At 51.1% G+C, this 27840-nt stretch overlaps 2 protein-coding genes across 15 annotated transcripts; one reads left to right on the top strand and one right to left on the bottom strand.

Annotated features, from left to right (window-relative positions):
- Positions 1–504: 504 nt before the first annotated feature.
- LAMTOR1 (late endosomal/lysosomal adaptor, MAPK and MTOR activator 1) lies at positions 505–8159 on the top strand. Its single transcript, XM_002708720.6, has 5 exons — positions 505–619; positions 6357–6502; positions 6746–6823; positions 7122–7248; positions 7555–8159. Exons 1-5 carry the CDS (start codon positions 578–580, stop codon positions 7645–7647), a joined length of 486 nt encoding a protein of 161 aa, XP_002708766.1. The 5' UTR covers positions 505–577; the 3' UTR covers positions 7648–8159.
- LRRC51 (leucine rich repeat containing 51) lies at positions 4254–27833 on the bottom strand. Of its 14 annotated transcripts, none has more exons than XM_089330208.1 (7): positions 27647–27756; positions 18246–18305; positions 17442–17530; positions 16692–16829; positions 10283–10488; positions 9333–9481; positions 8834–9071 (listed from the first exon to the last, which is right to left on the bottom strand). In XM_089330208.1, the coding sequence occupies exons 4-7, from the start codon at positions 16771–16773 to the stop codon at positions 8912–8914; spliced, it is 597 nt and encodes a 198-aa protein (XP_089186334.1). In that variant the 5' UTR covers positions 16774–16829; positions 17442–17530; positions 18246–18305; positions 27647–27756; the 3' UTR covers positions 8834–8911. The 14 variants fall into 14 exon arrangements, with proteins under 14 accessions (XP_089186371.1, XP_089186334.1, XP_089186356.1 ...); XM_089330230.1 differs by having other exon boundaries at positions 8834–9053; positions 27647–27749; XM_089330245.1 differs by lacking the exons at positions 8834–9071; positions 18246–18305 and adding an exon at positions 4254–4552 and having other exon boundaries at positions 27647–27802.
- Positions 27834–27840: the final 7 nt, after the last annotated feature.

The following is a 27840-nucleotide window of genomic DNA, read 5'->3' as shown; positions in this document are numbered from 1 at the left end:
GTTAAGATATAAAGTCCCTTCTTTAAGTTGCAGATCTCCAGCACAATTTGATAACTGTCAGGCACCACACCCCAGTTGAGAGCCGGTAAGGGACCTATGTACGTGTTCCCAGACTGCATTCGCCCTGGATCCCACTCGCTCCTCTCATGGCATTTAGAAAAGTAAGTATATCATGACATTTGCTGTAGGAACTCATTCACTGGCCCAGAAAGGTGGCTTAGCGGCCATGTAACCACAAGGCACAATTCTCCTAAGGACCATGACAACCAAAGTCAGAGGTTTCAAGCTTAAAGACTCGGCAAATAATTAAGTCATGTGATACGCCCCTCCCTTTCTTCGCATCACGTGCCTCGCGCCCCATCGCGCAGGATGCCCCTTCCCATTGGCTGACGATGGTCACGCGGGCAGGGGCGGGGCCGGAAGCCAGGCTTCGGCAGCGGCAGTGAGACGAGGTAGGCGTGGGGAGGGCAGCCGGTGGTTGCCTGCGGGAGGCAGCTACGGGTCATGTGACCGGAAGGGCTCCTGACGGACGCCGACCCTCCTCGGCTCGGCCTGAGCGCCCGGCCCGACCCCGGCCATGGGGTGCTGCTACAGCAGCGAAAACGAAGACTCGGACCAGGTGCGGCCGCGGCAGGCGGGGCTCGGGAAAGAGGGCTGAGGTCCTGGGGCACGGGGCCCAGAAAGAAATCTGCCGAGGAGTGGGAGCCGGACTGCAGGGCTCACTGAGTACGGAGGCCTGGAGGGGACAGATTACGGAGGGGACGCCGAGCCGGACTCCTACCCTTCTTAAAGCCCTAGGTCTCCTACACAGTTCCCGTCTGGGGGGTGTGCATGCAGCTGTCTGTCCAGCTCTCTCCCACCCATTCCGTGTCCCTCTACTTCAGATCTTTACACTTTCACGCGTCTTCAACCCAGGTCCCTGGGAAGCACTCTCTCCCGAGCTTCCTGTGCCTTCTCTGTGCTAGTGTTAGCGGAGTGTGAATCCAGTGTAGCGGTGGGTAGGCTGAGGCTCCGACTTAAGCTGTCCCGAGATGAGTCGGGAATTTGTGTATGCTCTTAGTCCCCGGGTTTAGAGAAGGGAGGTCACGCCTGGTCTGGGGTCCGAGAAGGCCGCTGGAAGTTGAGGACGTCGGGTCTTGCAGGAAATTGGGCAGCAAGGGCTCAGGTGTACCTTTTTCTGAAAAGAAATGGATGGGAGAGCTCCATTGTTTTGAGCTTGGCCTGCCTCGGTGCAGTCCCTGCCTGGGGACTGAGGGTTCCCCCAGCTAGAGGAGTGCCTCCCCTGGCCTTTTGACTCGTTCTGATCCCTTTGGAGAAAGGATTAGGCTGGGGAGAACTGACCTGTACAGCGTAAACTTCTCCATCTTCCCTTGGGTTCATCCGCACTTCTCTCCCCAGTTAAGCCCTGCCCGGCCACTTTGAGCAGGCGCGGATCTTTCCCAGGATGAAGTCCCAAGCTGCTAGCCAGCCGCTCCCCGTTTTGACTGCCTCTGTGTCTGGGTTCTGCATTTCAGCGCTGGCTCATAGCAGCAGAGACAGTGGAAAGCTTGCATCAGGTAGCTCAGCGTTTAGTGAAGAGATGGGCTAGCACCAGAACTTGGGAAGTAGTTTTTTGCCTTTTGGTCCACCCTCCTCCCAGTGTGGGTGTTTTGGATTTAGGGCTTAAGCTCAGGGAAGGCTGCTGTGTGTCTGGGAGGCATGGGTGGCTTGGCTAGTGGGCTTCAGTTCTCCAAGCAACTCGTGTGTATGCTCCCGTTACTAGGCTGTGTGTTAAGCATGCCTCATGCCCAACACCTCTCACTTCACCTCAACCTGTTACAGTGTCCCTGCACAATGCAAGACCCATACATAACCTAGACTGTTGCAGAGAGTGAGTCACTGAGGGTTACTGCCCTGTGAGAAACGGCACAAGTTTACCTAGAAGGGAGACCTAGGTTTTCTGCCTTTTTCTTTCCTTTTTTTTTTTTTTTTTTAAGATTTCTTTATTTATTTGAAAGGCAGAGTTATAGAGAAGCAGAAAGAGGTCTCCATCCTCTCGTTCCCTCCCCAAATGGCCACAGTGGCCAGAGCTGGACCAATCTGAAGCCATTAGCCAGTTGCAGGTACAAGGGCCCAAAGACTTGGGCAGTCTTCTGCTTTTTCCCAGGGCCACAGCAGAGAGCTGGACAGGAAGTGGAGCAGCCAGGATTAGAACCAGCACCTATATGGGAGGCTGGCACTTCAGGCGGCGGCTTTACCTGCTGTGCCACAGCACCGGCCCCTGCTGTTTCTTAGTCTTTTATCTTTTCCCTTGATGGAGTCTCATTTCTGTGGGTTTCTTTTTTCTAAGTAATAGGAATTTATATCACATTCATTATTTGTGAAATACAATAAGGCTGCTTTATTTTTATTTATTTATTTTTGACAGAGTGGACAGTGAGAGAGAGACAGAGAGAAAGGTCTTCCTTTGCCATTGGTTCAGCCTCCAATGGCCACTGCGGCCGGCGCACCGCACTGATCCGATGGCAGGAGCCAGGTACTTATCCTGGTCTCCCATGGGGGGTAGGGCCCAAGCACTTGGGCCATCCTCCACTGCACTCCCTGGCCACAGCAGAGAGTTGGCCTGGAAGAGGGGCAACCGGGACAGAATGCGGCGCCCCGACCGGGACTAGAACCCGGTGTGCCAGCGCCGCAAGGCGGAGGATTAGCCTGTTGAGCCGCGGCGCCGGCCTATTTTTTTTAAATACTTATTTATTGGAGAAGGAGAGGTTGTGTGCTGGCATCAGTTGGTTCACTCCCCAAATGCCCACAAAGACCAAGTCTGGATCAGCTGAAGCCAAGAGCCTGGAACTCCATCTGCATCTCCAAATGGGTGGCAGGGGCTAAGGACTTGGGCCATCTTCCATAGCTTTCCCAAGCGACCACAGGGAGCTGGATCAGAAGTGGAGCAGCTGGGGCTTGAACCAGGGCCCTTATGAGATGACAGTAGCTTAACCTGCTGCACCACGCTGGCCCCTCATTTCTGTATGGAGCTGTCAGGGAACGTGTATGATCCGTGTTGGGTGATTTGAGGCCTCATGTGACAAAGGCCATGATCATTGCTGCCTCAAAGTCCTCTTCCAGCAACTCTCTCCCAGTTCCATCTCTGCTCCTTATTATTTTATGAAGAAATATACAGGATATTACAATTCTCAAAGGGCTGGACAGTTACCTCATTTGGGTCTTGCCAAATGTATGTCATAAGATCTGGGTTATGGGCCGGCGCCGCGGCTCACTAGGCTAATCCTCCGCCTAGCGGCGCCGGCACACCGGGTTCTAGTCCCGGTTGGGGCGCCGGATTCTGTCCCAGTTGCCCCTCTTCCAGGCCAGCCTCTGCTGTGGCCAGGGAGTGCAGTGGAGGATGGCCCAGGTGCTTGGGCCCTGCACCCCATGGGAGACCAGGAAAAGCACCTGGCTCCTGCCATCGGATCAGCGCGGTGCGCCGGCCGCAGCGCGCCGGCCGCGGCGGCCATTGGAGGGTGAACCAACGGCAAAGGAAGACCTTTCTCTCTCTCTCTCTCTCTCACTGTCCACTCTGCCTGTCAAAAAATAAAAAATAAATAAATAAAAATAAAAATAAAAGGAAAAAAAAAAGATCTGGGTTATGTCTGTTTAAGGGTTAGGAAGGAGTTCAGAGAGGTTGGGTGATTTAGCCACGCTGAGAAGTGCTGTGGCCAAGATGTTTTGATGCCAAACCAGTGGGCTTTATTTTATCTCTTGGCCAAGCTATCTTTTCCAGCAATGCTTACAGGCCAGGTAGCCAGCCATGGGCAGGCCACATGCATGTCTTTGCCAGGGTAGACAGTGAAATCCTACCCTTGGCTTATTTTGACCCAGTGACAAACCTGCCCCATGCTGTTCTCGCCCTGTGGGAATAGGATGATGATATTTATAAATTCTGAAGGAAGTAGCATGTCCTCTTCTGACAGGCCAGGTCTCAGGAAACAACCTTATTTTTTAAATATTCATTTACTTGTTTGAAAGGCAGAGTGAGAGAGACTGATTTCCTATCCAGTGGTTCATTCCCCAAATGGCTGCAAGAGCCAGGGCTGGGCCAGGCCAAAGCCAGGAGCTCAGAACTCCACCCAGTCCTCAACAAGTGCTTCATCTTTATCTGCAGCTTCACAGGTATGTTAGGGAGCTGGATCAGAAACAGAGTAGCTGGGATTGGAACCAATGTTGTGATATGGGATGCATGAGTCCCAAGTGGTGCCCAACATGCCCTGCCTCCCAAGCTTTTTTTTTTTTTTACTTGAAAGCAGTTACAGAGAGATCTTCCATCCGTTGATTCACTCCTCAAATGGCTGCAACAGCCAAGCCAAAGCCATCCACACCCTGGAACTCCATCCAGGTCTCCTGTGTGGGTGCAGGGACCCAAATACTTGGGTCATTCTCCATTGCCTTCCCAGGTGCAGTAGCAGAGAGCTGGATCGATAGTGGAGCAGCCAGGACTTGAACCAGTGCTCATATGGGAGCTGGCATTGCAGTGGTGGCTTCACTCTTTGTACCATGATGCTGGCCCGCCAATCCTTAACTTTAAAAAAAATTTTTAAGAATGTATTTAAAAGGCAGAGAGACAAAGAAACAGATCTTCACCTGCTGGTTCACTCTGCACATGCCTAAAACAGCCAGGGCTGGGCCAGGCTAAAGGCAGGAGCCTAAAACTCAATCAGATTCTCATGTAGGTGGCAGGGACCCAGATACTTGAGCAGCCATCTGCTGCTTCCCAGGGTGCACTTGCAGGAAATTGGATGGGATGCCAGTGTCGCTGGCAGCCGCTTAACATGGCCAGCAGGGGACGTCTCAATCAGTGCACTAAAAGCCAGCCTTGACCGCCGTATTTCTGAAGAGCTCCTGAGGGGAGAACTTGCCTTGTGCTTTAACAAGATCTGTCTAAACTGGCACTGGGAGAAGGACAGACACAAAAGAAGCAAATAAGCCTCGTGGAGCCAGCTGTCCATAGAGATAGTTAAGTCTTGGGCAGCATTTTGTCTTTCTAGCCCTTTAATACTGAGCCTGTCTTATGGAGGAGAGAGGGGGGTCTGGAAGTTTAGAGGTGATGGGACAAGGCCCACAGCCGCTTTCTCAAGCTGTTGGGAACAGAGCCAGTGGCCTGAGGAACTTGGGCGAATGAGGCTTGGGAAGGAAAAGGACGGTGAAGAGGCTGGGCCTGCCCAGGGTGGAGCGTGCAGGGCAGGAGGAGGTAGCGCTCTGTAAGGAGAGCCGTGGAGCTGTGGGCTGGGCAGCTGGGGCCTGCAGCAGGCAGGCTTGTGGTAGGAGCTGAGATGGACTGGGAAGGGAGCTTTGAGGCATCTGGAGGTCTGGTGCTGGGGGTTCGAGAAGCAGCATTAGCCAGGATGGGCTCCCTTCCCATTTACGGCTTGGGTGGACACCCAGCAGGTCTGCTAATCCGATTCGCAGCTGATACAAAGCCAGCAGGGATTTACGCTCATGGGCTCAAGGCAGGGTTGAATCCAGAGAGAGTACAGTAGATTAGAAGAAAGGCTTGAAACAGGCCAGGGAAATACAATTTTGCAGGAAAAGGGAAACTTGGTTTGGCCCTAGGTCCACTCTGGGCTGTGGCTGGTTGTGATTATCTGCACAGGCTAGCAGGAACAGGCTCCTGAAACTGAAGAGGCTGCTCCAGCCACAAGAGGTGTGGGGGCTTGGAAAGGGAGGCGACAGCTGTACTGCTCAGCTCAGTGCAGGGTTCACCAGGTGCATGCCACTGCTTCTGGGAGGCACATACAGGAGGGCATGCACCTGAGAGAAGGATCCGCCCTCAAGAAGGGAGGACAGCTGTCCTGTGTGACCCAGATCCTGGGCTGAGATTCCTGCCCTGAGGTCACCTGAGGAATGGCCACTGAACTTGCTTTCCTTTGGTGCCTGGGCCTTGTCTGGATTCACCAGGGCCGTCATCTCGGGAGCAGACAGCTCTGCTGGGGAGGGCCTCGTCCTGGGGCCCAGGGGTCGTTCTTGAGCTCCCGACTTGCACTGACTTCCTTCTAGATCCGACTGTTACGGGCTGTTACACCCCTCTGTCCAGTATCCTTTCTCCACCAAATCCTGGACTGTTTACTGAAGCCCCAGGGCTGTGGCTGAATTCCTGCTTTCTGCCTCTGTCCACCTTTTCAGTGCCTCTAGGACTGCTTGGTTATTCCCCTGTAGTTAACCCTAGGCCACCACCAGTTTGGCACAGCTCCCCACGCAGGCAGAAACTGAGTCTTGCCTGATAGCCCATAGAGTTGGGCACTCAAGCGAGTGCTTATGCTAGAGCTGGGCTGCAGGGAGAGCCCCAGGCAAGTTGGACTAAGGGTCTCCCCCATGGCCTCTCCTAGGATCGAGAGGAGCGGAAGCTGCTGCTGGACCCTAGCAGCCCCCCCACCAAAGCCCTCAATGGAGCTGAGCCCAACTACCACAGCCTGCCTTCCGCTCGCACAGATGAGCAGGCCCTGCTCTCCTCCATCCTCGCCAAGACAGCCAGGTGAGGGTCACAGGCCCGAGCCTGGGGCAGAGTTCCAACGTCCGTCTGTCCATCCGGACTGAAGGCTGGGATAGAGGGAGTTGGCCTAGGACATGGGGAATGGGACAAGGTCATTGAGGAGCTGCGCCTCAAGGCAGGGTGGGGCCACTGGTGTCGGATAGCCCTGGAGTTGGCACCTGGCACTGAGTCATGTTTGTCCCTCTCAAAAACACCTGTCATGTCTTCTCTGTCTCGTCCCCAAAGCAACATCATCGATGTGTCTGCCGCAGACTCCCAAGGCATGGAGCAACATGAGTACATGGACCGGGCAAGGCAGTACAGGTGAGCACTGGCCAGCTGGCTCCCTCAGGCCTTTGGGGCTCTCTCCACCCCAGCCCTGTCCCAGCTTTGCTCAGGCTCACTGTTTGGGTGCAGCCCAGGAGACTGCACACAAATCCCTTGGGCGCCTCAGATGTCCATGTCAGCTTCTGCCCTGTGATAGTCTTGAGAGTGTGCCTAGAGTGAGTTTGTGATCAGCAGAGACCCTGTCTCCCTGTCATCGGCCGGAGGTTAATAGACTTGCCTGGGCTGGGCTGGGGTGGTCAGACTGTGGCCTAACTGCCTTCCCCGCCTTGCTCAGCACCCGCTTGGCCGTGCTGAGCAGCAGCCTGACCCACTGGAAGAAGCTGCCACCGCTGCCGTCTCTAACCAGCCAGCCGCACCAAGTGCTGGCCAGCGAGCCCATCCCCTTCTCCGACTTGCAGCAGGTGAGCTGCCCCTCAGTCTGCCTCCCTTTCCACAGGAGGGTTCGCCCACCCTGCCCCGGGGTAGGTGGAGCAGTGGTGTTAGGAGCGCAGTGGCCTGTGGGCCCTGGCTCACTCCCACCTCGCTCTTTTTAATGTCCTCTTGTCTTTTCGCCCAATCCTTACTCCATCTCACCTCCTTTGTTCTTTTCCCTGGGCCCTTTCCATCCGTGGCTTTCTGTTTGGCCTCCTGTCGCCCATTGCCCCTTGCTCTTCGCTGATTCCCCTCTCACCTGTCTCTGTCCCTCTCCTCCGTCCCCTGTGTCTCAGGTCTCCAGGATAGCTGCTTACGCCTACAGTGCACTTTCTCAGATCCGTGTGGACGCAAAAGAGGAGCTGGTTGTACAGTTTGGGATCCCGTGAAGAGAAGCATCCTTGGACAGCTCTTCTCCTCTCTCCACCCCGCCTCCCCCAGCCCCCAGCCTCACTGCGGCTTATACAGTACCCTAACCTGCTACTAATCACGGAGATGTGGACGAGGAGGAGGAGAGTGAGGCTGGAAGCCTGAGCAAGTGAGGACGGAGCAAGGGAGGGTGGAACCATTTGGGACTGGCTTCAAAGCCCTAGCTAGGGGTGGAGTGGGGGCCAAAAGGACAGGTCCTCGCAGTCACTGGGAAGGTGGAGGTGCCACTGCGGGGGTGGTCACTGGGGCCCAAAGGGTCCCCCTCCCACCCTTCCTCTTGGCCTCAGAGTCACTCCTGTCCCCCTCTCCCTGACTTGGTGCTCACATGCACCTCTAGGGTTTGTGACCAGGGTCTGGATGAGCTTGAATTTGAATGAATTGAGTTTGTCTTTCTAGCACCCTGGGTTTTTACATGTTTGGTCTTTTTTCTTTTTGTTTTTGTTTGTCACCCTCGATAAAGGAAATGTATTCATCTGCGTTGGTTCCGGCCCCTCTGTCCCACCCATCACCCTACTACTTCTGGCTACCCAAGTCTGTGAGCAGTGGGGTGGGGGGCCCCAAGTCTTAGCTGAACCTTGGCCTGGGCTAACCTCAGATTGGATTCGACTGATCTTAAACACAGTCAATGCTGCACAGGCTTGAATCTGAAGCAGCTGTTGACTGTTGAGGGTCCTGCCTCAGGCTCAGTGGGGTCACCGATAGCCACAGGGTTGGGGGTAAACCAAGCTGTCCTGGGAACCCCTGATCTGGAGCCAGCAGGAAATGTTTTTAAGCAGAGATTCTTTGAATCAAATGAGATCTTAGCAGAAGCCTACCATATAAAAGCTAAGGCTGCTGGAAGTAGAGCATTGTGATTGAAGTGGGGAGGTTCTGAGATCACCACCTGTCTTCTGGACCTGCCACACCTGCCACGGGGCCTCTTGGGTGTCTCCTCTGACCTGGCGCTCTGCGAAGAGTTTGGGGATTCAGTGATCGATGCCAACCCCAGGATAACTAAGCTGAAGGGTACAGAGGGACCCTTCCTAAGGCCTTGTGGGAAGCCCAGTCTCCTGTCCTCGCTGCTGGCCTGACACTGTGGAATGCCCAGCACTCCTGGAAGTCACCCGAGTTGGAGGGCATCCCATGAGGCACAAGTGACTTCGCGTCTGCTGAACAGCTCAAAGCATTTATTGTCACACCAAGCTGACCGTCCTCGGGCCTTCAGGACTGCTGCGGTCCGGGGCCTCAGAGTGCGTTCTGCTTGAGCCGGGGCTTCCTGGGCTTGATGTTCATGCGCTTCCAGACTTCAGCTGTGGTGCGGTCTGCTTTGGTGACCCCACTGAAGTCGAATGTGGTGATACGGGGCAGCATACACAGCACATACTGCCTGGTGAGGAGACCCGGGCTGGGGGCCGGCCCCCCATCAGAAGCTCCCTGCCCCGCCCCCACCTGCTGCTTTCTCCCTCACGGCAGGGGATGGAGGGACTTAGATCCAGTTTGGGGAAGTGTGTGTGGACCCTGACTGACAACAGGAAATGCTTACAGGTCTGCTGCTCCCTTCCCAGGAGCAAGCACAGTGCGAGAATGGTCCTGGCTGTCTTGTCTCCTGTCCCTGTCCCTGTCCCTGCCCCTCAGGCGAGCCCGGGCTCTGGGGCAGGGCACTTACCTGTACCCCTTCTCCTCCTCTATGGGGTTCCCATGGAGTGTCAGGCTCCGGAGTCGAGGAAGGACCGCCAGCTTGTTCACCTCCCCCAGGCGCTGGATGCTGTTGCCATGAAGGTAGAGGACGCTCAGGTTGAAGAAAGTCGTTAGGACCTGTTGGGGAAGGAGACCAAAGCCGGGCTGGACAGCACCTTGGGTGGGTGCGTGCTGGCGAGGAGGCATGAGGGAACAACCTGGCCGCTTCAGTCCTCCACAGGGGGTTGATGGTGTAACCTACGTTCTTTCATCTCCCAAGGGATCCAGCACTGCCAGGACTTGCCAGTGAGTGGGCCCTCCTGCCTGTCCCTTAGCCTTCGCGGCCCCTTCACTGACTACCTTTGTAGCTTTGGTGGTCCTGTCTCAGCAGGGACAGGAGTGTGGAATGCCCTGCGAGGCACACAGGAGAAGCTCTCAGCACTGGTTAGGCGGCCATGTCTACAATGGGGAAACAGTGTATGGGTCGTGCTCCAGCTCCTTTCCCCTCTAACAGATCTCGGACAAGCAGTGGCCAGATTTTGTTTATTTCCTAAAACTTGAATCTGAGTTCATGGAAAGTAAATGCCCTACCTCCTCCATAGCAGAACTTGGCACAAGACAGAGCTACCCGGTAATGACAGCTATAATTTGACTTCAGCCTTCCATGTGCCACCTGGGTTCATTTGTTCTCTCACAAAACCTGTGTGGTGCTAGCACGGTGTCCCTGTTTTTCCAAGAGGGTTGAGGCTTTGAGAAGGTCGGCAGCTTTCCCACAGCCACAAGAAACAAACCCAGGATTTGAACAGCCATGCGCTTTGCACTACACCATGCTGTCTCATTACTACCTTGATGACACAGGGGGTAGAGAAGCTGGGGGCTGCACAGAGTGGCTCGCCCCCACCCCCACCCACTGACTCAGCTCTAGGGCCAGGAACTCACAGGGTCGATGGAAGTCAGGTCATTGAAGGACAGGTCGATCCAGGCCAGGTTCTCGGGGTACTCCAGCAGCTGGGAAACCACCTGGCTGAAGTCTCTCAGGTCGTTGAGGACGTTGTTGTTGAGCCACAGAGACTGGGTCACTGACTTCCCCGACTTGGAGCGCTTCAGTGGCCGCAGCCCTGTCCTTGGTTCCTCATTTATCATATCTGTGTGGACCAAGAGAGGCTTAGGCTTAGCATCTTTGCCTCTCTGGCTCTGAAGGGTGGGAAAGGACAGAGCTGCGAAGGTGAGCAATCCAAGCTGCAGCAGAAGCCACATGTTTGAGTGAGCGTGGCCCTGGCCCAGGTCTACGGCATCAGAGAACTTGGACTAACCGCTTTGGAAAGGCTTCCTGCTCCCAACACTCGGCTTCCCAGGTCACACGGTTTTCTCGATTGTAATTGAGTTCTCTGTATACTACACCTGTGAGGGACTGAGGGTGAGTTCAAACCACTCCCATTTTATAGATGAGGAAATTGAAAACCAGAGTTGTTGAACTTCAGCCAAGACAGTAACACAAAATCCAGAATTAACCACCTGAAGAGCCTGCAGAATTCACTTCAGTGGAACACTCGGGACGTCCTCCCTCTTCCCCATGAATGTCGAGCACCTACAGTGTGTCAGACACTGGGTTTACAGTGGTGTCTAAAATGGGAGACAGTCTGTGCCAATCTCTGTTTGCCTGAAGGGACAAATGAAGCACACATTTGTGCTTTGGAGGAGCTCTTGGGCAGGAAGGAAACACACTGGCAACAGTGCGCTAAGTACTGAGTAATAGTCTAGCAACATGGGAGAGGCCTCCTAACCCGGGCTGGGAGGTTGGGCAAGTTTCCCAGGGCAGGTTAGAAGCCTTTGTTGGGTCTTGGTGGATCAGGCGATGTTGGCCAGACAAGAGGAGAAGGGATGGGGGACAGGGAGGAAAAGGGAGACGTGAGCCAGACGGCAGTCTTGAGTGCTGGGCTTTATCCTGCAGGTGCTGGGAAGCCACTGGAGTATTTAAAGCAAAGGAGGTGATGCAAGTTTCTCAGTTTAGGAAGACTGCCGCGGCCTCGGTGTGAGGGGTGACCAGAGACCAATCTGGTTACTTCAGTCATCCAAAGAAGGGATGACGGGCATATGATGGCTACGGTTGGTTGGCTGGATGGAAAAGTAGGATACCCAAGGGTGGAGCCCAGTTTTTTGTTTGGATGACAGGGTGGATGCCAGTGCTGTTGCATGATAAGGAATAAAAAAAGAGAAATGAGGCTGGGAAGGTAATGAGTTCCGGCTTGGCCTTGGTTTGCAGTTCCTGCAGAAGCCAAGTCTGCAGTTGGAGATGAAACTGAGAATCACTGTGGAGTGTACAAGTTAGGGAGCAGCTGGGACTTCCCAAGGGGAGAGGGAGGGGAGAGGAGGCTCATGGGGGAGGTGAGTCCACTGAAGAAGTTAATGAATAAACAGGGAAGGACGGGGAGTAGGGGGAAAGAAGAGTTTTATGTCCAGGTAGCTTATGCGAGGACTGAAAGTAATTTTGGCAACTCCGAAGGTCCTAGTAACTGGCTGTTTGAATGGAATGGTAAGACTTGAAGGGGGCGAGTTCAAGAGTGCATGGGAGGTAAGGAAATGCAGGTAGTGTCGACCAACCCCCTTGGAAAGCCTGGCTGTGGAGCAGAGAGAATAGGGAGTGGGGTAGAATCCGTCAGTGTGCGATACCCCCCATCTTTTTAAAAAGAGATAGACATTGCCCAAGCCCACAGTCAGTGGGAGGAGCCAGAACCAGACACTGCATTTGGCTGAGGTGACTTTTTCCCATTGCCCTAACCTCTGTTTATTAGCCTGAAGCGGACTCTGGGGACGGAAGTATTAGTGTGTGTGGAAGCTAGCAGAGCTAGCCTTCATTCTTGAGCCCTCCCAGTGGGCACTGTCTCTCTTCCAACCCCACAGTGCATTAACTTTCTCTCAGCTGCAGCTCAGACTGTATCCACAAGGTGGCGCTCTGCCTTAGTCTAGAGTGAGCGGGACCCACATTTTCTGGCCAAAGGTGCCAGAAGAGTACTGGAGCAGAGTACCCAAGCTCATGAATAAACAATCCTGCCTCTCCCCCAACATCTTTGAAAACGCTGAAATGAGATGACATAGTTGAATAAAAATGAAGGCCCCAACATGAGCTGGCACCCATCTCATAAGGCAGAAGCTTGGAGATTGCCACCAGGCCTGGGCAGATCCCAAGCTCAGAGGGAGCCATTGGCGGGAGGGGATTACTTAAAACCTGAGGCTACCTGGAGCTCAAGGGGAGGGCAGTATCCAGACTGCTACAGGTTACTGCTCTCAGGTTACGCCAAGGTGCTACATTGCCTGAAGATCTGTTAAAGTTTGTTCAGAGTGGGCCAAGGGACGTCTGGAACCAGACCATGAATACCAGTACTCAGAAAGCACTGGGAGACATTTAACTCCAGGAAGACCTGGGGAAACCATAATCCTGCCTTCCTGTCTCTGAAGGGCTGCCATTGTTCTCGGAAGGTAGGAGTGAGTTTGATGGGAAGCACTTTTTATGGCATCCCACAGTCCCATACTGAAAAAGGTTGGAGGTGTGTGGGAGAGGGAACATTCTAACAATGAAGGGTTGTGAACAGAAGTTACAGTACTATTAGATTACACATGGGATTGGCCAGTGCTTCTGCCTTCTCTGGAAGTGTAGATTAGATGCCTTCTAAAGTCACTGCAATTTCACTGATTAATTACCAAATAGTGTGCTGGAACCCTATCCTTTATAAATACAGGGATACTTCAAGAAGTTTTTATAACAGAATTTTTTTTTTTTTAACAGAGTGGACAGTGAGAGAGAGACAGAGAAAGGTCTTTCTTTGCCGTTGGTTCACCCTCCAGTGGCCGCCGTGGCCGGCACACCACGCTGATCCGATGGCAGGAGCCAGGTACTTATCCTGGTCTCCCATGGGGTGCAGGGCCCAAGCACTTGGGCCATCCTCCACTGCACTCCCTGGCCACAGCAGAGGGTTGGCCTGGAAGAGGGGCAACTGGGACAGAATGCGGCGCCCCGACTGGGACTAGAACCTGCTGTGCCGGCGCCACAAGGCGGAGGATTAGCCTAGTGAGCCGCGGTGCCGGCCTTATAACATAGAATTAAAAAATGTTTATTTTGATGCAAAGAATTGTTGAAGCTGCCAGCATTTGATGCAGCAGCTTGGATACCTGCATTCCACATAGGAGTGCCTGGTTTTGAGTCTTGCCCTGCTCCTGATTCCAGTCTGCTAATGCATAATTTGAAATAGGTCAAGTGCTTGGGTCCCTGCCCCTGACATGGAAGACCCAGATTGAGTTTCCAGCTCCTGGCTTTGGCCTAGCCCAGCTCTGGCTATTGTGGATATTTGGGGAGTGAACCAGCAGATAGGAGATCTGTCTTCTGTCTCTGCTTTTCAAATAAGTTAACATATTTAAAATCCACGCATACAAGAGGTCTTCAAAACATTCATGAAAAATCATTTTGAGTACACTATACATGGGCATGGGCACAGTATGTTAAGCTGCTCCTTGGAATGCCTGCATCCCATATCAGAGTGCCTGGTTCAAGTTCCAACTGTTCTGTGCTTCTCATCCAGCTTCCTGCTAATGCACCTGGGAGGCACCAAATAATGGACCAAGTACTTAAATTCCTGCCACCCATCTGGAAGACCCAGATTAAGTTCCAGGCTCCTGACTTCAGCCTGGCCCAGGCCTCTCTATTGTGGGCATTTGGAAAGTGAACCAGTGGATGGAAGCCTATCCCCCTCCCCTCCCTTGCTCGCTCGCTCGCTCGCTCGCTCTCTGCCCTCTCCCCTGCCCCCTTTCAAACAAATAAATCTTCTAAAAAGAAAAATTATGTATTTCAAAACTTTTTACACCAAAATAAACATTTTAATTACATTTTCCATGAACTTGTGAAGTACCCTTGAGTTTCAGAAGCTCTGGGGAATCTAAAGGCACTCTGGCCTTTTGGGACTTTGTTGTGCACCTAACCCCACCAAGCACCAACTTGTCAAGGAACACAATACCTGGCATATATGTATAGACACACATAGTCATAGCATATGTATATAAATGCTTAATAGTAGGTGCCTAGGAAATATTGAACTACTGACTGAAGGACAGCATCCATATGGATTACATTTTATACTATTCTAGATACCAACAGTCAGCTCTTTTTTTTTTTTTTTTAAATTTATTTGAAAGAATTACAGAAAGAGAGATCTTCCATCTGCTGATTCACTCCCCAGATAGCTGCTACAGCTAGGGCTGAGCCAGGTTGAAGCCAGGAGCTTCATCTGTCTCTCCCATGTGGGTCCAAGGGCCTAAACACTTGGGGGACCTTCCACTGCTTTCCCAGGCGCATTAGTAGGGAGCTGGATTGGAAGTGGAGCCCATATGGAATACCAGTGTAACAGGTGGCTGCTTTCCCCGCTACGCCACAATGCTGACTCCCTCCTCATTCTGAGGACTCCTTTGTAGGTAGAACTGCATCTCTTCTTTCAGAGTTGGGAATTCCTATGACAGACAGAAGCTGAAACACTTCCTCCTGCCCCTGTCTTCAGCTGTTTTGTTCATAGCTGTTACTGCAGCTAACGCCCTCATGTGGACTGCATCAGTGAGAGCTGCAGTGGGGCCGGCATTGTGATGCAGCCGGTTAAGCTGCTGCCTGCAGTGCAGCATCCTATATGGAAGCCAGTTCAAGCCCCAGCGGTTTCACTTCCAATCCAGCTCTCTGCCAACGTGCCTGGGAAGGCGGGGACGATGGCTCAAATGCTTGGGCCCCTGTCACCTATATGGGAAATCCAGATGGAGTGCCAAGTTCCTGACTTTGGCCTGGACCGCCTTCTGCCTGGGCCAGCCATGGCCATTGCAGCCATTTGGGGAGTGAACCAACAGACAGAAGAGCTCTCTATCTCTCCCCCTCTCTTTTTATAACTCTGCTTTTCAAGTAAATAAATCTTTTAAAAAGAAAGAGATGCAGCGCACATAAAGATCATAGTAGGTGGGCATGTGCTCCTAAGAAAACAACCCCTGAGCTATCCATTGTGGCCAATGCAAAAGCAAATACTGCCCTAAACCCAAGCCACAGCTAGTACTGTTCACCTGCTTCCTGAGCTTAAAGGTGGCTACTGGGGCCTGTGTTGTGGCATAGCTGGTAAAAGCCACCACCTGTGGTATCCCATATGGTTCCTGTCTCAGCTGCCCCACTTCTGATCCAGCTCCCTGCTCTTGGCCTGGGACAAGCAGTGGAAGATGGCCTAAGTGTTTGGGGATCCAGATGAAGCTCCTGGCTTCCCGGCTTCCTGGCTGCAGCTTGGCCCCGTGCTGGCCATTGTGGCTATCTGAGGAGGAAAGCAGCAGATGGAAGAGCTCTCTCTCTCTCTGTAACTCTGACTTTTAGAATAAGTTACTAAATATTAAAATAAAAATAAAAAACACTGAGGCTGTGGCAAAGTTGGTTAAACCTCTGCCTGTGGTGCTGACATTGCATATGGGCTTCGGTTTGTATTCTAGCTGCTGTTCTTCCAATTCAGCTCTCTGTTTATGGCCTGGGAAAGCAGTGGAGGACGGTCCAAGTCCTTGAGTCCCTGCAGCTCCTGATGTTGTGGCCATTTGGGGGAGTGAACCAGCAGATAGAATATGACCTCTCTCTGTCTCTCCCTCTCCCTCTCTCTAACTTTGCCTCTTGAGTAAATAAATAAATTTAAAAAAAGAAAAGAAAGCCAGGGAGGGCAGAACCTGGGAAGAACCAATGACTGAGAATATGAGGTTGCTGAGGGTCTCCCCCACCCCCGTGCCCCTTAGTGCAAGGTGCCAGCTGCCCACTGAGGAGATACTGGCTGGTGGAACTGAAATGAGTGTGGGCAGTGTTGGAACCGGCAGTAAGTGGGCAATGAGGAAATAAACTTAGGTATGGCCAGAATGAATATATGACAATGTTCAGTATTATCAACCTGCCTGTCTGCCAGTGATCAGAACAGGCTCGTAGCGCCAGGCAGAGGAGACAGAGTCCTGCCCCTTCTGGGTCCACAGCAGCCTGGGCGTCCTTCTCACCATTCTCTCCTCTCTTCAGGTCAGAACAGGAGAAAATGACTCCTGGCAGGTACCCTGGCTTCCCCGTGTTCTTCTACTCGACTTTCCAACTGTCGCCAGGCTTCCTTTTGAAGGCAATTAACTGCCCTGAGAGGCCCCTCATTCTGAAATCTGAAAATTTCTTTCATATTTGCTGCTCTTAAAACAAAAAGCAAATAGTAAACAATAAACCACCACCACCTCCCAAAGAAAACAACAATCACAAGTCCACAAGCGCGTGGGAAACCTGGTTCTCCTTGGAAGTGGGGAGTGGGGTGCTGGGCCCCGGGCTGACCTTGGATGACGTGGATGCTTCTGAAGGAGAAGTCGAGAGGGGGCTCCTGCACCGCCGTGTCCATGGAGTCCCGTTTGCTCATAGTTCAGGCCATCATTGGTCAGGTGCAAGCATGGCCCTGGGAGTCGGAGGTTCAGCCTGGGAGGTCAGAGAAGCACCGCGTTCCGGGTACGAGGCATCACCGCCCCGTTCCCCCATGGCCCTCTCCCCTTGCTTTCTCCCCTCCACTGCTCTAGGCCTGCCTCCCTGCATTCCAGTTTATGATATTATCCACTCTCCCTTGGATTTGTGGGGACTTCCTACTTCTCGGAGCACCTTCACATCTCTTAGGACTCGTGTGATAGTTATAACACCCATTTCTGTTTTCCAGATGAAGAAACTGAGACCCAAGGGGTTTAAAAACTTGCCCTGAGTTAAGCCAATGAGTCGGTTGCTGACTGCAGTCATAGTCTCTGATTCTACTCAGACCCTTCCTGCTACTCCACAGTAGTTGCCATGGAGACTCTCTAGGTATCTACCCTCTAGTGACATCAAGTGGGCCATTTTATTGCTTAACAAACCCCTGCGCTGGATCTGGCTGGTGTCTGTGAGCCTTTTGCAGTCCGACCTGGCTGGATACTTGCTAACTTTCTCTGCTTGGCTTGTTTGTCAGTCCCATTATCTTTCCAGCCAAAGACCCTACTTTCAGCTACATTTTGAATGTAGCCACATAAAACACATTCACCTGCAATCAGTCTCCCTCTCACTCACCTGTCACTGATGCCTGAAACTCCACCATTAGAGATTCATTCCTTTGGGTTCAGGGATTGTGTGTTCCCTGTTAAAATGGAAATACCCCCCTGAGAGGGGTGAACACAGAGTTATCAGTCATTTGTAATGTGGTGTGAATTTTCTTATCAGATCCCTTCCAAGTTGTTAGCTAAAGTAAAGCAAGGCAGAACAGGTTTTCTTGGAGAATGGGGAGAATCAAGAGACTACTACTCACCTGGGATGAAGGCAGCTAAAAACACACTTTCACCAAGGGTTTCTTGGGGGATGGGAATCATGCAAACAAGACAGATAAGCTGACAAGGACAAGGACGTTTCCCTGTCAGCCTCCCCTCTCTCACCCCGCTGCTGTCCCCTCCTTTGCATTACTTTACCTGCTTTCCAAAGGAATTTGAGATTTACAATAATAACACACTCATAAATCAGGACAATTTGTCAAACTGCATCCAACAGAAATACAATGCAAATCACAATGCAAGCCACACCTATATAACTTGTTGACATGTAAAATTTAAAAAGATATATAAAAAGAAACAGGTTAATGTTTTCTTTAACCAAATATACCAAAATATTCAACATGTAAACATATTAAATATTGAAATATTTTACACTTAAGGCACATCCCAGATGGGACTAGCTGCCTATCAAGTGCTCAGTAGTCCTATAACAATTGGATACTATACTGGACAGTGCAGGCGTAGAAAATTAGAAATGAAAGTGGAAGATCAGAAGCTAAGAGAAGAGACAGGTATACGAGGGGCTGTAGGAATCCAAGCCTATATTTACCTCTGAAGTTCCTGGCAGCCAAATCAAAAAGGGAAATCTTGGCATATGTAGTTCTCATCACTGGATTCAAAGCAGAAATTGTTGATATACAGAGATAATGAAATTGGCAAATATTCTAAAAATGGAGTTCCTGTTAAAAACCAAGGGCCTAATAGCTTGTAATTCAAATACAGTTCAAATAAGTTCCTTTTTTGATGACTTAACATATGCAAGGATAGAGGTTAACAGGTGTAGAGGCAGGGAAAGCAAATGTCTTGCTCTCAAAAACCAGCAGTCTCAGCTGAGCTCTGGGGAGGTGCCAGCTGGAGTCATGTCACAGCTGAATTCCTTGTCAGTGTTGGACAGACCCTGGGGGCATGGGTTATTTATTAAGTAGACTTGAATCTTTTAGATATTAAGTCTACAAGCAGACAACAAAGAACACATTATTCTTTTGTAGAAATGGAGAAGTCCAGTTTACACAGAGGCCCATCTCATTTCACCTACAGTACACTTTTTGCCTTTGCATAAAACTGAATACTTTTCTCAAAGTCAGGCCTGTGTTGGACCCTGTAGTTCTACACCACTGAACATGGATTTTAGCTTAAAACACTTAAGGTTAATCTTGTCCATCAGTCAAGTACAAGTACAGTCCCTAAGGACTTCCGACTGTGTAGTCCTGGCTCCTGGTGCACTTTCTGAATGAGTATTAAAAACAGAGCTCCAAGAGCTGGATAAGTTTGTTGACTGGGAAGGATTACTAGCTTTCTTCATTTAAACAGTAGCCCAGGCTGTGAGCTGGTATTGTGTCATATTCTTCATCTTAACACAGAACCTGGTTTACAAATGGCTCTCAGGAAATGTTTGGATGAATGAATGAGAAAATGCCAAAAACAAGGATTTCTGTTTAGGGAAAACTGATGTTAAGCTGCTCTTTCTAACAATTGGCTCCCAGGCTCAGCTGTTTCGGTCCACACCTCATTCACAATAAGATACTCAATTCCATTCTGCAAACATTTGTTGAGTGCCTACTGCCTTGTGCCTGACCAGAAGGAATGAAGCCAAGATAACACATAATAGAACCCTGTCATGAGCACAGAAAGACCTGCTGGGTTTCTATTGATTGTGGCAAACCAGCCTGCATCCAGTTCCAAGCAACAGCTGCCCACTTAGTGAATACCCATTCATGCTTCCACACCCAGCTCTAGTATACCCTCTTCTATACAGTCTGTTTAAAAATTTTATTTTTACTTGAAAGACACACACACACACACAATCTTCCATCCACTGGTTCATTCTCCAGTGCACCACTGGTCTGGGCCAAACCAAAGCTTGGAACTGGAAACTCCATCCATGTCTTCCACATGGGTAGTGGGATCCATGGACTTGAGCCATCACCTGCTTCCTCTCAGGGTGTGCATAAAAGGAAGTTGGATCAGAAGCAAAATCGGAACTTGAACCCAGCACTCTGATATGGGATGTGGACGTCTTAACTGCTGAGTCAAACACCTATGGAAAGCTTTTCTTTTCCAGATAAAATTGACTAATGTGTCCCACATTAGGTTGGTTGCTTGGATGATCCCTACATATGGTCTCCTCTGTATCCCTTCTTATTTTTTTTATCCCATAACTTTGTAGTTCCATCCATTTATGGTGCTGGGCTCAGCCATGTGACTTGGTCAGTAAGATGTGATAAACAGGAAGCAAACAAGTTTTAAGTGACACTGGCATCCCATATGGGTACCAGTTTGTGTCCTGGCTGTTCTCCTTCTCCTTCTCCTTCTCCTTCTCCTTCTCCTTCTCCTTCTCCTTCTCCCCCTCCCCCTCCCCCTTCTCCTCCTCCTCCTCCTTCTTCTTCTAGATTTATTTATTTATTTGAAAGAGTTACACATAGAGAGAAGGAGAGGCAGAGAGAGAGAGAGAGAGAGAGGTCTTCATCCACTAGTTCACTCCCCAATTGGCCACAACGGCTGGAGCTGTGCTGATTCGAAGCCAGGAACCAGGAGCTTCCTCTGGATCTCCCATGTGGGTGCAGGGGCCCAAGCACTTGGGCCATCTTCTACTGCTTTCCCAGGCCATAGCAGAGAGCTGGTTCAGAAGTGGAGCCGCCGGGACTCAAACTGGCGCTCATATGGATGCTGGCACTGCAGGTGGCAGCTTTACCCGCTATGCCACAGTGCTGGCCCCCTGTTCCACTTCTAATCAAGCTTCCTGCTTGTGAATCTGGGAAGGCAGAAAAGGGTGGCTTGAATCCTTGGGCTCCTGCACCCATGTGGGAGACCTGGATGAAGTTCTTGGCTCCTGGCTTTGGGCTGGCACAGCCCCAGCTGTTGAAGCCACTTGGGAACTGAACCAGTGAATCGAAGATCTATCTCTATCCCTCTCTACAACTCTGCCTTCCAAATAAATAAAATAGATCTTTAAAAGAAGGGGGTCTCACTGAGGCTTCTGTTGTGGCACAGCAGGTTAAGCTGCCACCAGCAAAGCTGGCATCTCAAATGAGTGCTGGTTCGAGTCCCAGCTGCTCTACTGCTGATCCCCTGCTCCTTGCCATTGTGCCTGGGAAAGCAGCAGAAGATGGCCCAAGTACTTGAGCCCCTGCAAGCCACGTGGGGCTTGCCCTGTCTCTCTCTCTCTCTCTCTCGCTATCTTTTTAAGATTTATTTATTTGTTTGAAAGGCAGAGTGACAGAGGGAGAGGCAGAGAGAGATCTTCCATTTACTGGTTGACTCCCCAAAAATGGTCACAACATCCAGGGCTGGGCCAGCTCAGAGCCAGGAGTCAGGAACTTCGTCGGAGTCTCCCTTGCATTGGCAAGGAGCTGGATCAGAAGTGGAGCAGTCAGGACTTGAACTGACGCTCTGGGATACTGGTGTGGCAGGCAGCAGCTTAACCCACTGAGCCACAACACCAGCCCCTGCCCTCTTCTTTGCCAGTGCAAAGAACATGGCTGGCCTGCAGGAGGGATGCAAGAGATGTGCTGGTAAGCGATGTAAAAGAGCCAGTGATCCCAGCTCAGGCCATCGGAGGCTAGCCTATAGCTAGCCCACCCCTGGTCAACACCAGAAAGGAGAGCCCACCCAGTCCATAGATGACTGCAGATACAGGAGTGAGCCCAGTTAAGACCGAAACCACTATCTAGCTGACACTGAGGCTTAGAAGCAGTAATAAATGCTTACTGTCTTAAGCCTCTGTGTTTTGGGATAGTTTGTTTTAAGCCACCAAGTTTTGGGATAGCTTGTTTGACAGCTAACTGATGGGATGCCTGCACTGCACTTGGAACAACATTTTATCACAGCCTATTTCCTCATCTATGCAGTGGAGACAAACATTACCTTGAGAGCTATTGTGTGCCCCGTAGCAGGTGCTCAGTGAGTGGAAGAAGTTGTCCCTTCTGAACTAACTTCTTTACAGCCTACTTTCTATTTCTTCTCTGCAAGTTTAAGAGGTTGATAAGAAGTCAGACTTTCTGTTCTCACCATCATGTGACATTGGTCTGGCAAAGAGTGGGCCTTTACTAGGGCTTGATGGACAAATGTTAAATGGGAAGATGAGAAGACATGAAGGAATAAATGGTGTCACCTAGAAGGCCTGACTCCTGGGGAGAATGTTCAAAGCTCGACGCTGCGTTGCTTACTCCTAAGCTGTGTTTGCAGAGCCAGTCTTTCCCAGCTGTTACTCTGGCTCCTGATCAGGAGATAGTCAGATCCCAGTACCTTCATCTGGCCAGATGCACAGACTTGATGAATGGCAGGGTGGTCAGGGACATATTTGCCTTGTTTTGGAATTGGAATTTTTCATGAAAATGTGTTTTTTGTTTGTTTGTTTGTTTTGAGAGAAAGATAGAGAGCTCCCATCTGCTGGCTCACTTCCCAAATGCCCACACTAGCCACAGTTGGGCCAAGCCAATGCCAGGAGCTGGGAACTCAATCCAGATTTTCCACGTATGTGGCAGAGACCCAACAACTTGAGCTATCACCTGCTGCCTGCATGGGTCTCTATCAGCAGGAAACCAGAGTTGTGAGCAGAGCTGGGGCACCTAGGCACGCCCATGTGGGGTGCAGGTGTCTTAACCAGTGTGTAACCACAAGGGAAAATGATCACTCCCTTTTCCCTTTTAATAGTAAAAGTTGGCATGACAGTTGAATAACGTCAAACAGCATAAAGAAGTACATCAAGTAGAAACTGAAATCTGAATCTCTGTTAACAATTTGGGAATAAAACTTCTTAGAATGTATATATTAAATGATTATATTTTAAAATTTTATTCCTTTACAACGCTTTTCAAGTTGTTGTAGGTTCTCACCCTTTTTAATAGTGGAAGAATGTTCCATGGTATGTATCACAGTCTACATGAATTCACTTAATTTAATCATTCTCAAACTGACAGAAATTTGTCTTGAGTTTTTGGAAATCACTACAATTGGGATTTAATTTGTTGCCAGCCTATTTCTGTCCTCTCACGCAGACAACAAGGTGGCTTTAAGGAATAATTATATGGGCCGGCGCCGCGGCTCACTAGGCTAATCCTCCGCCTAGCGGTGCCAGCACACCAGGTTCTAGTCCCAGTCGGGGCGCCGGATTCTGTCCCGGTTGCCCCTCTTCCAGGCCAGCCCTCTGCTGTGGCCAGGGAGTGCAGTGGAGGATGGCCCAGGTGCTTGGGCCTTGCACCCCATGGGAGACCAGGAAAAGCACCTGGCTCCTGGCTCCTGCCATCGGATCAGCGCGGTGCGCCGGCCGCGGCGGCCATTGGAGGGTGAACCAACGGCAAAGGAAGACCTTTCTCTCTGTCTCTCTCTCTCACTGTCCACTCTGCCTGTCAAAAAAAAAAAAAAAAAAAAAAGGAATAATTATATGAGGATATCTGATAAGAGATAAAACAGCCTGGCCTAGAGTTTCTTTTTTTCAGGTTTATTTGTTTTCATCTACCTGAAACGCAAAGCAACAGAGAGCAACAGCAAGAGCAGGAGAGGCCATTTCTATCTGCTGGTTCACTCCCCAAATGCCTGCAACAGCCAGGGCTAGGCAGGTGAAAGCCAGGAGCCAGAAACTCCATCTGAGTCTCCCATGTGGGTGGAGGGGCCAGGCGCTTGAACCATTCATTATCTGCTGCCTCCCAGATTACTAGGAGGAAGCTGGATCAGAAGCAGAGCTGCTGGGACTTGCGCTGGTGCTCCCATACTCCCATAGGAGATGCCGGCATCATGAGCAGCAGCTCAACCTGCTTCCTACAGTGCCCACCCTGAGACAGTGTCTGTTTATGGGTCACAAGTAGAAGAAAAAAAATCAAAGAATACCTAGAGAAATCTGCCACAAAGCTAATATATTCTGGGAAGATACACTGCCAACATGCCAAAGGAAGACCCAAGAGTCAACTTGGTTCCTGTCCATGTCTCTGCTCCTTTTCTTATCCTCACCTCAAATTCTGCAGCCTGTGGCACAGTGGGTTAAGCCACTGCCTGGGACCCTGGTGTCCTATTGGAGCACCAGCTCAAGTCCTGGCAACTCTGCTTCCCTGATGCAGCTCTCTGCTAATGTACCTGGTACAACAGAAGGTGATGGCCCAGTACTTGGGCCCCTGCCCTGCCACGTGGGAGACCCAGGTGGAGTGTCTGGCTCCAGGCTTTGGCCTGGGCCATGCTGGGCATTTGAGGAATGAACTAATGTATGGGAAGATCTCTTTTTCTGTCTTTTCCTTTCTCTGTGTCACTTCTTTTTTTTTTTTTAATTTTTTGACAGGCAGAGTGGACAGTGAGAGACAGAGAGAAAGGTCTTCCTTTGCCGTTGGTTCTCCCTCCAATGGCCGTCGCGGACAATGGCAACAGGGACAGAATGCGGCGCCCCGACCGGGACTAGAACCCGGTGTGCCGGCGCCACAAGGCGGAGGATTAGCCTAGTGAGCCGCGGCACCGGCCCTGTCACTTTCAAATAAATAAAATCTTTAAAAAAAAATTCTACCATGCAAATATAACTACTCACATTTAAGGTCCCTAAACCAGCCCTCTGGGCCTCTGTTTGGAACAGTTTCTCCTTCCAGCTGTCTCTGTTTGGAATGTAGTTTCTTCCTGTTTCCTTGCTAATTTTTTTTTTTTTAAGATTTATTTATTTGAAAGAATGACAGAGAGATCTTCCACGCACTGGTTCACTCCCCAAATGAATGCGATAGTCAGAGCTGGTCCAGGCGAAAGCCAGGAACCATGAATTTTATCTGGGTCTCCCATGTGAGTGGCAAGAACCAAAATAAGTGGGTCATCATCTGCTGCCTTAGCAGGATTAGCAGGAAGCTGGATTGGAAGTGGAAGTGCCAGGACTGCCAGTGCTGATACGGAATGGGGGCATCCCAAACAACAGCTTACTCCACTGCACCACAACACCTGCTCCTTGCCTCGCTATTTTTTTTTTAAGATTTTTATTTATTTACTTGAGAGGTAGAGTTACAGAGAGAGAGAGGGAGAGACAGAGAGAAAGGTCTTCTGTCCGTTGGTTCACTCCCCAAATGGCCATAACGGCCAGGGCTGCGCCAATCTGAAGCCAGGAGCCAGGAGTCAGGAACTTTCCTCTACGTCTCCCATGTGGGTGCAGGGGCCCAGGCACTTGAGCCATCTTTCAGTGCTTTCCCTGGCTATAAGCAGAGAGCTGGATCAGAATAGAAGCAGCCAGGACACCAGTTGCGCCCATATGGGATGCCAGCGCCGCAGGCAGAGGCTTAGCCTACTGCACCACAGCGCTGGCCTGGCCTTGCTAATTCTTATTTCAGGACTCAGCTCAGGATTCAACTCTCTGAGAAGACTACTCTTATCTCCAAATCTGGATGTGGAACTTCTCTTTTGGGGCCCTTATAACACCCAATACTTATTGCCAGAGCAGCACTTAGAACACTACAACTATCTACCCACTACTATCTACATGACCATAAACTCCACCAAGGCAGGAGCCATGTTGTTCTCATAGTTGTATCCCATAGTGGTGTCAGCTAGTGCATGTTTCACAAAGAAATAAAATATCCCAGCTGGGGGCCCTCACTGCGGTGTAGCAGATAAAGCTGCCCCCTGTGGAGCCAGCATCCCATATTGGTGCAGGTTCAAGTGCCGGCGGCTTCACTTCTGATCCAGGCCCTAATGGGCCAGGGAAAGCAGAGGAAGATGGCCCAACTCCTTAGGCCCCTGCACCCACATGGGAGATCTAGGGAAGGTTCCTGGCTCCTAGTTTTGGATCGGCCCAGCTCTGGCTGTTGTGGCCATTTGGGGAGTGAACCAGCAGATGAAGATCTCTCTCTCTCTCTGTCCCTCTGTATCTATCCCTTTCAAATAAATAAATGAATCTTTATGGACAAATTCCTTTTTTTTTTTTTTTTTTGACAGGCAGAGTGGACAGTGAGAGAGAGAGACAGAGAGAAAGGTCTTCCTTTGCCATTGGTTCACCCTCCAATGGCCGCCGCGGCTGGCGCACTGCGCTGATCCGAAGGCAGGAGTCAGGTGCTTCTCCTGGTCTCCCATGGGGTACATGGCCCAAGCACTTGGGCCATCCTCCACTGCCTTCCCTGGCCACAGCAGAGAGCTGGCCTGGAAGAGGGGCAACCGGGACAGAATCCGGCACCCCGACTGGGACTAGAACCCGGTGTGCAGGCACCACAAGGCGGAGGATTTGCCTACTGAGCCGCGGCGCCGGCTTGAACAAATTCCAACTGAATAATACTATAAATGAGAGGGACATGAGGGATCTGACCTGCTCTGAGCAGTCTTGTTCAGAAGACTTTCCCCCAGAAGCAACGGAGAGAAATCTAAAGGCGAAGCAGACTGGGAAAAGGACAGGATAACCAGGGGCAAAAATGGGCATTCCAGGTTCAGCAGGAGGGTACTTGGAAATTCTGAAGACCTTGAAGGTCACATAACTAGAGAATGAAGGAGGGGTGTCCGGTTAGACTGGAGGTGGACAGGTGGGCAGGAGCCACTCCGAGATGTCGCCTCGTGCCAACAGCAATAGAAAGTCACAAAGCACATATTTAGAGAGGTGGAGAGGAAGAGTGGAGAATATTTTGTGTTTGAAAGACTCTGGCTACAGCAGGCAAAACTGCAGGAAGGGAAGGCAGAAAGGAGGTGGTGGTATGTGTGATAAAACATATCCAGGAAGTAAAGCTGGCAGGTCTTCATAATAGATGACCAAGGATAACTCTTGGGTTTTTGGCTTGCAGAGAGGTGGAAGAGATCCAGGCTTGGGAACTTGGTTGGAGTACACAGAGAAAAGCTGAATTTGGATAGCCTTTGAGACACCCTGAAGGAGATATCAAAGAGGCAATTGGATGTACAGGCCCCCAGCCTAGAAATGACTGCTGGGCTAGAGAGGCACACACGGTTTATCTGCCTCTAGGTGGTCAGTGAAGTTGTAGACGTGGATGAGTACCCAAGAAGAGAATGCAGAGAGAGGTGGAGGCACGCCGAAGCCAAGCCTGGGAGAACGCTGCGAGTAAGCAGACCGATCAGAGCAGCGAGACACAGCAGCTTCAGACATGCCGCTGTGTTTCCTTGTCGTTTAAACATGCTGGATTCCCAGCCTCTTCAGTCCTTGCTTTCCCCCATTAAAACTTTCAGGGAAGGATTTGAAACTCATTCAGGCTGGAGTATAAATAACCCAAAGTAGGCCCTAGGTTCCTTTTTCTCTGGGCAGTTTAACCCACTCCCTGGAACAAGTCCTGAAGATAGAGAAGCAGTGTAGGCTCCAACTAAGGAGATATGGCTACTGGGTTTACAACTGGGTTTAGTGCTGTCACTGATTTGGTGGTGGCCTTGGCAAGTTGCTTCTACTTTCTGGGTTTCAGTTTTCCAATCTGTGAAATGGGTATACATAGCACTGATTTATAGAGCTGCCATGAGTACCAAGAGAGGCACTGTGAAAGCGCTGGGTAAGTTTCTAAATGCAACAGATCCCTCATGAGAGCTGTAAATAAGGAATGGAGCTGGAAGCAGACCATGGGGATACAGGGAGATGCAATCTGGTAACAGCACCTTTAATGACTGTGTTTGGGGGACTCCTGCTGACTCCAGAATCCGGGATCCGGATTTACTTCAACGCTGCGCCCATGTCGGAGGAACACGAACGCCCTATTGGAGGGTGCTTCAGTCCCCCAGGAGGTATCTGGGACCTGAGGCATCCGTCTCTGGGAGCGCCATATCTGAAGTGGCGGAGGCTCTCAAGCACCCCCAAATCTCTAGGAGTCTGTATCTCAGCGCCCTTCCGCCTCTGATCCTCCCCTCTCCCCAGCACCCCCAAGGTAGTGCATCGCGTTAACTGTGAAAGGGGCGAGGGCTGGCGGGACAGGTCTCAAGTGCCGAGGAGGGAAGTGTTTAGTATTTCTGTGGTGCTCCTTCCTTCTCCACAGAGCTCTTGTCCCCAGAGAGGGTTTCCTGTTTTCCCGCGCGACTCACCAGCAGTCGCTTCCCCTCCAGCCTCGGCGTCCCACAAGCTCAGTGATACGTAGAGCAGCTCCATGGCAACCACCTTCGTCACCACGTTCGGGAAGGCGCTGCAGGAGCCGCCTGCACGCCTACAGGGACCTGTACTCGCCAGGGGCGGGGCTCCAGTTCCGCGGGCGGTGCTGGGATTTGTAGTTCTCTTTGCC

The sequence above is a fragment of the Oryctolagus cuniculus genome, chromosome 1, assembly GCF_051225735.1.
Source record: "Oryctolagus cuniculus isolate XC-2025 breed Fujian yellow rabbit chromosome 1, ASM5122573v1, whole genome shotgun sequence".
NCBI lineage: Eukaryota > Metazoa > Chordata > Mammalia > Lagomorpha > Leporidae > Oryctolagus > Oryctolagus cuniculus.
This window is presented reverse-complemented; position numbering and strand designations above follow the sequence as displayed.

What these genes read in the sequence shown, in the direction of transcription:
- LAMTOR1 (XM_002708720.6), top strand. Translation starts at nt 578, where the DNA reads ATGGGGTGCTGCTACAGCAGCGAAAACGAAGACTCGGACCAG. An exon ending in GACCGGGCAAGGCAGTACAG is followed by an intron (nt 6,824 to 7,121) that starts GTGAGCACTGGC and finishes CGCCTTGCTCAG; the next exon opens with CACCCGCTTGGCCGTGCTGA. An exon ending in CCTTCTCCGACTTGCAGCAG is followed by an intron (nt 7,249 to 7,554) that starts GTGAGCTGCCCC and finishes CCTGTGTCTCAG; the next exon opens with GTCTCCAGGATAGCTGCTTA.
- LRRC51 (XM_070074835.2), bottom strand. Translation starts at nt 16,773, where the DNA reads ATGAGCAAACGGGACTCCATGGACACGGCGGTGCAGGAGCCCCCTCTC. An exon ending in AAGCATCCACGTCATCCAAG is followed by an intron (nt 10,489 to 16,691) that starts GTCAGCCCGGGG and finishes TGGTCCACACAG; the next exon opens with ATATGATAAATGAGGAACCA. An exon ending in GAGGAGGAGAAGGGGTACAG is followed by an intron (nt 9,072 to 9,332) that starts GTAAGTGCCCTG and finishes GCCGGCCCCCAG; the next exon opens with CCCGGGTCTCCTCACCAGGC.